Source organism: Arachis hypogaea, chromosome 20 (genome assembly GCF_003086295.3).
Source record: "Arachis hypogaea cultivar Tifrunner chromosome 20, arahy.Tifrunner.gnm2.J5K5, whole genome shotgun sequence".
Taxonomy (NCBI): Eukaryota; Viridiplantae; Streptophyta; class Magnoliopsida; order Fabales; family Fabaceae; genus Arachis; species Arachis hypogaea.
The window spans coordinates 54338661-54348842 of NC_092055.1; the positions used below are offsets into that span (position 1 = coordinate 54338661).

At 37.5% G+C, this 10182-nt stretch overlaps 1 protein-coding gene and 1 non-coding gene across 5 annotated transcripts; both read right to left on the reverse strand.

Annotated features, from left to right (window-relative positions):
• Window positions 1-260: 260 nt before the first annotated feature.
• LOC112784596 (ribulose bisphosphate carboxylase/oxygenase activase 2, chloroplastic) lies at window positions 261-5315 on the reverse strand. Of its 4 annotated transcripts, none has more exons than XM_072229917.1 (7): window positions 4851-5315; window positions 4418-4504; window positions 3865-3923; window positions 1564-1633; window positions 1336-1475; window positions 993-1081; window positions 261-674 (listed from the first exon to the last, which is right to left on the reverse strand). In XM_072229917.1, exons 6-7 carry the CDS (start codon window positions 1035-1037, stop codon window positions 435-437), a joined length of 285 nt encoding a protein of 94 aa, XP_072086018.1. In that variant the 5' UTR covers window positions 1038-1081; window positions 1336-1475; window positions 1564-1633; window positions 3865-3923; window positions 4418-4504; window positions 4851-5315; the 3' UTR covers window positions 261-434. The 4 variants fall into 4 exon arrangements, with proteins under 4 accessions (XP_072086018.1, XP_072086016.1, XP_072086017.1 ...); XM_072229915.1 differs by having other exon boundaries at window positions 1564-1751; XM_072229916.1 differs by having other exon boundaries at window positions 3865-4094.
• A 2751-nt stretch (window positions 5316-8066) lies between these two features.
• Window positions 8067-8173, reverse strand: LOC112788032 (small nucleolar RNA R71). The gene has a single exon (XR_003195413.1). It is a non-coding gene; the product is annotated as a small nucleolar RNA R71 (small nucleolar RNA).
• Between the last annotated feature and the right edge of the window lie 2009 nt (window positions 8174-10182).

The window sequence follows — 10182 nt, forward strand, 5'->3', positions numbered from 1 at the left end:
CGGCTACGCTTTTAAAGTGTAGCAAAGTCGTGAGATATGGCTACGCTTTTAAAGCGTGCCAATAGCTAGAAATATGGCTACGCTTTTAAAGCGTGCCAATAGCTAAAGGTATAGGTACGCTTTAAAGCGTGGCGAAAAGTGGCTGCTGTATGGAATATCTACCCTTTTAAAGTGTGGCGAAAAGTGGCTGCTGTATGGAATTTGTTGAAGTTCAATTGTTTTTTTTTTTTAATCTTCATAATAAAATCTAACAAAATTCATAAATAATGTAAAATTTAAACAATATAAAACCTTCATAAACTTGTACACCAAATATAGTGATTGATCACATGACAAGCTCTAACAAAAAATCAAAGTGATAACAACTACCCATAAATTTGTAATACATGCATTACAATTCCAATAACTATTACATTATCTACATCCTCTAAAAACTACAAAATACCCTTCCTTCTTGTGATGTCTTGCTGGTCATCTGAGATATCATAGACCAACCCTTTCCATCTGTCCGTATCTGTCTGCTTGTCCTCATCGATCGCCACAATCTTGAAGCTTCCGGAGGAAACCTTGCTACTGCTGTGGATTTTTGAGGTAACCTTCTTCAAGTTGCTTCCGAAGAAAGCTGATGAATTGGGAACTGATGAAGCCACAGCTCCAGAACCATTCAAACTCACCTGCAATGTAAAATTACATTATTCTCTTGTTATTTAAGAGTTACTACTCTATTCAAAACTCTAATCCAGTTTTTTTAAGTATACAAGAAATCATGAACCGCATCTAAATATATTGATAACTCACAAATTAATGATATGTATGTATCCATAGTCCGCATGATCATTATTTTTCTAATTTGGTATCTATAACTGATTACTAATTCACACTGCATCCAATCCATTTACTATCCTAATCTTATACATAGTTTAAAACTATAAGTGATAAATTGAGTGAATAGAATTAATTGAAAGTAACAAAGTAAGGTAAAAGTATCATACTGGAGTTCCTTTGACAGCTCCTATGGTTGAAACTGAAGCAGCCATGGCTGTGTTATTGTCCTTGTAGCAGCAGAGAGTAATTGAACTTACTACAGAGGAAATAATAAACACTATAATGAATACTCATCAGTTGGGAAAGCAGTCCCCACCATGCCCAAACCCTTTTTCCCTATTTTTTAGCAACTAGAATCTGTGACGATTACCTTAAGTTCAAACTATAGTAATCTAATTATATACTGCACGGGTAAGACAAATCCATTTTTTCTCCAATATTCAACCAAATGGCTAAGTGGACAGAAAAGAAAGTAAAAGAATAAGGTGGAAACAGAGTTCATGAACTCACAGATCTATCAAATTCCAACATGAAGCATCTTTTTACATCTTCTTTGGTAGGTTTGCAACCACAACGATCACGTCTGGAAGTGAGATATGAGAATTTAGCATGTGTAATGCAAAACAGCAACCTCCTCCAACTTGATCTCACTAGAAAAAATTCAGGAGAACATCATGGAACTCATAAGTGAAAAAACATCAAGGGGAGACATAAATATAAAGAATCAACAGAACATACTTTGGGGATTTCATGTAGTTATCCCATCTGTGTGCACCATTTGGACGAAGATGATCTTGTATACAGGCAGCTGATTTACCATTTTCGTAAGTCAAAAAGTAGTTTGGATTCCCACGTACAAAATCTTTGTAATTTCCAAAGTATATATCTTTTGGAAGATGGTCATAATTCTTCTTAAACATTGATAGCTGAATCAACAGATTAGGAGAAAATGAAGGAGATAGAAGTATCAATGCCAAAACATGCAACTGCATTTACGACTATCTTTTCTAACTAAATTAAGTGATTCATTTCCCTCTACTAAGCCTTAAAAGTAAAACCAAATAGAAAAATAGATCTTCATGATTCTAAAAGTCAAAATTCCTTTTGTTATTCACTGATTCTACAAACTCAAGTACTCCAAAGGGTTCTTTGTTAAGTAATAAGTAGAACAGAAACTTCTGGCAAAGGACTATGTACAGCTTCAGCAACTTACCTCACTAAAAAGTTCTTTAATATCATCTCGCTCAACACTGCTCTCCGAAAACCATAGACACAAGCATTATTACACCTAAGATCTAACTAATCTAGTGTTTATTTAATTTGCGATAGAGAAAATTGAATAAGGGAGACAAAAATGAAAATTACAGTCTAATCAAGCTTGAAAGTTTTTCATATGACATGGTTGAAAGATAGAATTTCATCACTAACATTTTTTAGCCACCAGAAAATAAACCCTAAACCTAAAAGTGATTATGTCCTTGTAATATGCATGACAATGATCTTTTCTAATTGTTTTAGATTCTCAAATAATTTCCCCTTCCTAGCTCCCTGATAAGATAGAACTTTTATTCATCATCACACATTGAAAGCAAAACTGTTTCTCTGAATATCATCTTAGTCATCACCCACCATGAAATTTCAATTGATTTTTTTTAATAAAAAAGGGAATCTAACAATGCACTTAAAATAATGGACAATATAAATATGAATTGGTATATGTTAGGTTATTACGGGATAATATTGTGTTAGTGATAGATACACGTACATATTATATACCTTATTCATTAGATTAGACATATAATATTAGTTCTAATATAAAAAAAAAAGTACATTAAAGATTGAGAGAAAGCACAGTAATGAGATATGGAGGTCTCTCTCTATAAAGTAGCAGTGAACCGACAGAGAGAATCAAAATGATATAAGGAAGGGAATTTTTTTATTAATACGACAGAGAATTATTATGAAATTCTATTTTTTAAAAATTTAAAATTATTAAATAAACATATAAATAATTATATATATAAATGACCACTCTGAAGAAAATGATTAAGTGATCATTATTCATAGTACATTAACTTGTTTAAACTAAATGTTTTGAAGTTATATATTTGATTTATACATTATTAGTCACATTATTATTATGAATTTATCATTAAGAAACAACACAATGTATTACCTGCGCTCCAAACATATAGAAACTAAACAAAATAATGATACACACTGAACATTTTTCCAAATTTAGCTTAGAATGTTGAAAATAAGATGATTCCCTATAAGGTGGATATAACTGTCGGCATAACGTGAAAAGTGTCTCATGTTAAAGGACAAGAGTGCATAGTATATATTTGTTCCTGGGATCCTAGCAACGGCATATCCAAGGTCATATTTATGCTATAAAGTAATCTAATAAAATCAATTCACAGACAAATACATGTATATTTCATACATTACGTGGTTATGATAATTAGGTTTAAGAAGGGAGGGAGGTCTACTTTGGAGGACCGTACCCCATGGCCCCATTGGAATAGAAAAGCAAAGGTTCAAATCATGTGTATATAGTATAGTATATACCCCTACAATGTATTTGTCTTTACTCTTTACCATATATAGCAGCATGTGAATTTGGATCAGATACACTCAAATAAGATAATTTCACATGATTTGATTTATTTCACCCTACTCTTCACATATATGGCTATGTACTTTGGCACCTTCCTCAAGAGGTAAATATTTCTGCAACACAATCAAAATCAGCCAACTTTAACTGCTTTTCTTTTATTTGTTTTGGTCAGGAACTGCTTTTTCTGAATTCTACTTTCATACATCATTTCTTAAATTTTGGCGCCATGCCTCATTTTAGGTGGATTAATCAGCTTTTTTTTGGTCAAGTGATTAATCAGCGTTAAAACTTGATAAAACAGAGTCACAAAAAAAAACTTAACAAAAACAAAACCTTTTTTCCGCATTAAAAACAAAACTTGGATCAACTACCAAAACTAGAAAGAAAACTAGATCCAAAGCAGCCACATCTTGACTTACTTGTCACAGCCTCCGGAGAAAACCGGTGTTCCATCATCCTTCTAAGTGGAGCACAAAACCTTAAACAATAAAAGAGAACATTAATTATAATGCCATCGCAGTTCAAAAGAAATTTTCAGTAATACCACTAATAATAATTTTTTCTTTTTCTTTTTCTTTTTTTTTAATAAAATGAGCTGAAATTCATTGCTGATAACAGTTCCATTCCTTGCAACCTCCCAACATCGAACCTACGATATTGACAAAAGAAATTCACCAAAAAAAAAAACATTTGTCTATCAAACAATTAAACACAACATAAGAGCCTTTTCTTCACATAAATTTAAAGAGTTGGTTTAGTTTCAGAAGTATTTTCTGTCACCATTTCTTCTTTCTAATACTAATTATAAAAAACATCATATCCCTTTCAGTTTGAGAAGTTAATCGTAAAAGCAAGAAACACCAAAAAGATAACATTGTGACAATTTTTCTTTTGTGAACTAACATTAAAAAATAGAAATAACACAAAACATTAACAAAAAAATATGCCCTAATATCCAAGTCAAACTCAAACCTGGTTATCCCATGAAGTAGCGACAACAAAATTGGCCCTGGGACTGAAACAAAGGCTGGAAATTGAATCACCAGGCGGCTGGGTTACCTAAAAGAATTGCAACCACAAATTAACAATAACCAAAATGATAATAATAAAGAAAGTGGACATTTTGAAGAAAAACAAGGACAGAATCTACTGAAAGAAAGAGAAAGAAGATTTTAATAAATCAATTCAGAGTTTAATAACATCAATTCTGTTCTATTCGATAATTCCATAGCACCCAAAAATAATATTAACCAAAAAAAAATCAATTCAACTAACACATTCAACACAACACAACCACAACCAACTCATATGCACTGATTTGATTACAGAGACTTGCTACTTAAATTAAACTTCAACTCTCTTTTGTTATCTGGTTTGATTACAGACTTTAATAAATAGGGCTTACCAACTCTCAAAACCAGCAATGAAGCATCGATGGAAGGGGCCCCGGCCTGCACGAAAAAGGGAGCGGCGCGGAAGGGGTTAGGGGTTTGCAGTGACGGAAGGAAGCAGCGGCAAAGGGAGCATCGACGGCGGGTTTGCGACGGCAAGTTAGCAGAGGGAGTCACCGCATGAGAGAATCACCACAGAAGGAGGGTTAGGGGCGCCGGAAGAGGGATTTCCGGCGGAGGCATTGCGAGCGCAGCGACGTTCTTCACGGAGTGTCGTCGTCGCGGAGTTAGGGTGAGGGTGAGGCACGATGAAGAGAGGGCTTAGGGTTATCTTCTGAACGAAATGGGGCTTAATGTTTGAAAGAGGAGTTTGGGCTTAGGGTCTTTGAATGAAGAAGGAGCGAGCTCGTTGAAAGATTTTAATTTGAAGTTATAACTTTAAGACATTTTAATTTGAAGGGTACGAGCTCTTTGAAAATTTTTTTTGGGGGAGTCTTTTGGCCACGCTTTTGAAGCGTGCCAAAAGGCTTTTTGGAAACGTCTACGCTTTTAAAACGCCACAATAGTAAACCCCTGTCGCTACGCTTTAAAAGCGTGCCGGTTTCTCTCTATGGCTACGCTTTTTAAGCGTGGCAAAAAAAAGTAGCCAAATCTCGCATCAATTGCCACCCTCATAAAAGCATGGCCATTGATCCTTTTCGCCACGCTTTTGAAGCGTAGCAAAAAAAATGTGGCCAAATCTCTATACAATCGCCACCCTCATAAAAGCGTGGCCATAGACCACTTTTGGCCACGCTTTTAAAGCGTAGCAAAAAAAAATGTGGCCATAGGCCTTTTTTCTTGTAGTGTGGCTATCATTACCACGTTATAAGCCACGCTAAGTTAACGTGGCTTCTAACATGGGAAGTAGGGGCACCTTGGAACATTAGTGACAAAGGTAAGTGTCACTAACGTTCTCGAAGAATTGGCAAGCCTACGTTAAGAGCCACGTTAACTAAGTTAATGTGAACTCTAATGTAGGGGATGGGAGGACTCTCAACGTTATTGGAAAAGGTGAGTCCCAATAACGTGTGCGAAGGATCAATAGGCAACGTTAGTAGTCACGTTGATGCCACTAACGTTGAAGTTAACGTGGATCATCCCTGGGTGAGGAACGTTAGAGAAAAAGGTGATTGTCACTAACATTCTCGAACCCACACTCTCACTTAACGTTAACACCACTAACGTCCTGAGCTAAAGACCCTGCCTACTTCACACTTTCTCTCTGTAAGTAAAGCTAAGCCCACTGCGGAAGATAACTGCTTCAAACTCAAGATCCAAAGGCCCATATCAAAGACTTGAAGAATCAACTAGAAGATCAGAAGAGTAATATATAGGGGTAGTTTTGAATTAGAAAGCAGCTTTTGGGGCATTTGGAAATTGGAGAACTACTCTCTGTATAATTTTACTTTCTCTGCACTTCTAGTTTTACTTTTCATAACGTATTTTCCATCTTTGTTTTCAATTTCCAGAGCTATGAACAACTAAACCCCTTTCATTGGGTTAGGGAGCTCTGTTGTAATTTGATGGATCAATATTAGTTTTCATTAGTCTTCTTCTATCTTTTCTCTTGATTTTACTAGAAAGCTTTCAAGCTTCATCCAATTGGGTAGTTATCTTGGAAAAGAAGCTATTCATACCTGGATCTCTTCTGAACCTTGGAAGAGGAATGAAGAGATCATGCTAGAAATGCTTTCTCATGTTGGACCAAATTGGGGTTGGATGGATATGGTGACTATAATTCTACCAACACTTGATTTGGGAATGCATGTGGTATAATCAGTGACCATACTTCATCTCTTCTCATGAGCAATTGACCAAGGAATTGGCTATTGATCAAGATTTGAGAGATTGAATTACAAGGAATTGTTATTCGATCACTTAAGATTGCCAAGGAGATCAATGAACGCATTGATTGAGGAAGAGATGAAAATGAACTTGATCCGGAGAATGCAACATCTCCTAAGCCCAATGAATTCCCCATTTTTGATCTTACCCATTCTCTTTAATTTCTGCAATTTACTTTTAAGAGCATCTTCCCCATTCCCATTTAAGATTCTGCAATTTACTTTCCGCCATTTACATTCAGCTCTTTATTTCCAGCAATTTACATTTTCTGCTATTTACTTTCCCGCCATTTAATTTTCTGCAAATCTCAAATCAAATTCTGCTTCGCTTAACTAGAACATTCCTCTAATTAAAGTTGCTTGACCAATCAATTCCTGTGGGATTTGACCTCACTCTATTGTGAGTTTTTACTTGACGATAATTCGGTATACTTGCCAAAGGAAAATTGCTGAGAGACAAGTTTCCCTGCATCAAGTTTATGGCGCCGTTGCCGGGGATTGATTTTGTATCAACAATGATTAAATTGGAGGATAACTAGATTGAGCATTTTTTTCTTTTGTTTTATTTAAGTTCATTTGAGTAATTTACTTTCTGTTCAGTTTTTTTCTTCCCTTCTCCCTACCCATTTTCTTAGTTGTTTACAATTCAGTCTACTAACCCACTAACTGTTTGATAAATTGCATCACTCACACTAACTGCATTTCTATAGAAATTACTTTCTGCATCTATTTCCTTGCTTGTGCCTTGTTGGTTGTATGACAGGGAGAAGAAGCGGGGCTTCAACTTCCTTTGATTCTGAACCTGAGAGGACCTTCCTTAGATTTAGGAGGAAAGCAAGGGGAAAGAGAGTAGTTGGTGCTGAGGAAGAGGAGGAGTACTTTGAACCAGATATGTACGAGAATATGGAGAACCATCATGAAGAAGAGGCTCACAACCATGGCAGAGAAGGTCTAGCAAATCATGCTGGGCAAGAGAGAAGAGTTCTGGGTTCGTACATCAATCCAAACCCAGGAAATTGCGGAAGTAGCATCCAAAGGCCAACCATACATGCCAATAACTTTGAACTAAAGCCACAGCTCATCACCCTTGTTCAGAACAATTGTTCATTTGGAGGAGGTGTCCAAGAAGACCCCAATCAACATCTAACCACCTTCTTGAGGATATGTAATACTGTGAAGTCTAATGGTGTTCATCCTGACACCTATAGACTACTTCTGTTCCTTTTCTCACTCAAGGATAACGCATCTAAATGGCTGGAATCCTTCCCAAAGGAGAGTTTAGCAACCTGGGAAGACGTGGTGAACAAGTTCTTGGCAAGATTCTATCCTCCTCAACGGATCAACAGGCTGAGAGCTGAGGTGCAAACCTTCAGGCAGCAAGATGGTGAGACTCTATATGAAGCATGGGAGAGGTTTAAGGACCTGACAAGAAGTTGTCCACCAGATATGTTCAACGAATAGGTGCAGCTGCACATTTTCTATGAAGGTCTTTCTTATAAATCAAAGAAGGCAGTAGACCACTCATCAGGGGGATCTCTGAACGAGAAGAAGACCATTGAAGAAGCCATAGATGTCATTGAGACTGTAGCAGAGAATGACTATTTCTATGCTTTTGAAAGAGGCAACACTAGAGGAGTGATGGAGCTAAACAATGTGGATGCACTGCTGGCCCAAAACAAGCTTATCACCAAGCAGCTGGCTGACCTCACCAAGAAGATGGAGAGGAACCAAGTAGCAGCAATCACCACCTCATTAGCAACTCAAGAGGGAGTGAATGCAGAAGCAGAAAGTGAGCATGAACAAGCCAACTACATTGGAAACTCGCCCAGGCAGAACCATGACCCATACTCCAAGACCTACAACCCTGGATAGAGGAATCACCCAAACTTTAGGTGGGGAAATCAACAAGATCAAAGCCAAGATCAGAGACGTCACAACCCCAACAACCATGCAGCTCACTAACATTCCACACAGAGATCATATCAACACCACCCTAACAACACCTCTCCATATCCATACCAAAACCAAAATAACCCAACTTACCCATCCAACCTCAACTCATCATCATCTGAAGATAGACTCTCAAGGATTGAGAATATACTTGAAAGCATATCCAAAGAGATTCAAGATAACAAGGTGTTCAAAGAGGAGGTGCGAGCCAATATCAAGAACCAGGGAGACACCATCAAGAAGCTGGAATTTCAAGTGGGATATTTATCTGAGAAGATTCCCAAACCTACTGATGGGTTTCCAAGTGACACAGAGAAAAATCCAAGAGGTAAAGCAAAGACAGTCAGATGGGAAGATTGCAAGATGGTGACTATAAGTGATAAGGAGACTGAGGAAGAGCTGAACAACCCATCAGAACAACCTAAAGACACTTCAGCAGGAAAGCAGGGGAAGAATCATCAAGAAACCACAATTACACAGAAAGAGCCGACACAGAAGGAGCTGCTGAGACTCTATGCACCCTTTCCCCAATTACTAAATGGTTGTATGGAGAAGAGAATATACTCAAGGTTCCTTGACATATTTGCATCTCTCCATGTAAAGATACCATTCATCAAGGCCCTCCAACAAATGCCCTCATACATCAAGTATATGAAGGAGCTGCTGACCAGGAAAAGCTCACTCAAGGGAGGACAAACCATAGTGATGAACAAGGAGTGCAGTGCTCTCATTCAACCAGAGTTGCCTAAAAAGAGGAAGGACCCAGGGAGTTTTTACATCCCCTGTGCCATAGGAGAAACAATGTTTGATAAAGGACTCTATGATCTGGGAGCAAGCATCAACTTAATGCCTTTATCCCTTATGAAGAGGCTACAAATCAATGAGATAATACCCACAGATGTAGTCATCAGTTTGGCTGATAAAAGTCAAAAACAAGCAGTGGGAGTAGTTGAAAATGTGCTGGTGAAGGTTGGAAAATACTTCATGCCCACAGACTTTGTCATCTTGGACATGGAAGAGAGTCACCTCCACCCAATCATATTGGAAAGACCATTCCTGGCTACAGCCAGAGCACTTATAGATGTGGAGCGAAGGGAGCTAATTTTGAGGATCCATGATGAACAACTCACTTTCAATGTTTTCAAGCCCTCACAAGAAACAGATCAAGAGAACAAAGAACCAAGCAAAGATCACAGTGAGATACTGAAGGAAGAAACAAGTACTGAAGCACAACCAACACATCTGGGAATCCCCTTGGTTGAAGAACAAGACAATCAGCAGCTATCACAGCTCAAGGAAAATAAGGAGGGACCTAAACCACCAGAGTCATATGAGACCAGCAACAAAATTTCCTTAGAAGAGGAGGTCACAAAGAGCAAGGCAACATCAAAAAGGACAAAGAAGAAGGCACCAAGGAGGTGGAGGAACAAGAAGATCCCTACAGAGGACTTTTCTCCAGGGGATAAAGTGATCTCAGCCTACTTCCTAGATATTCCACCTCATCTCCCCA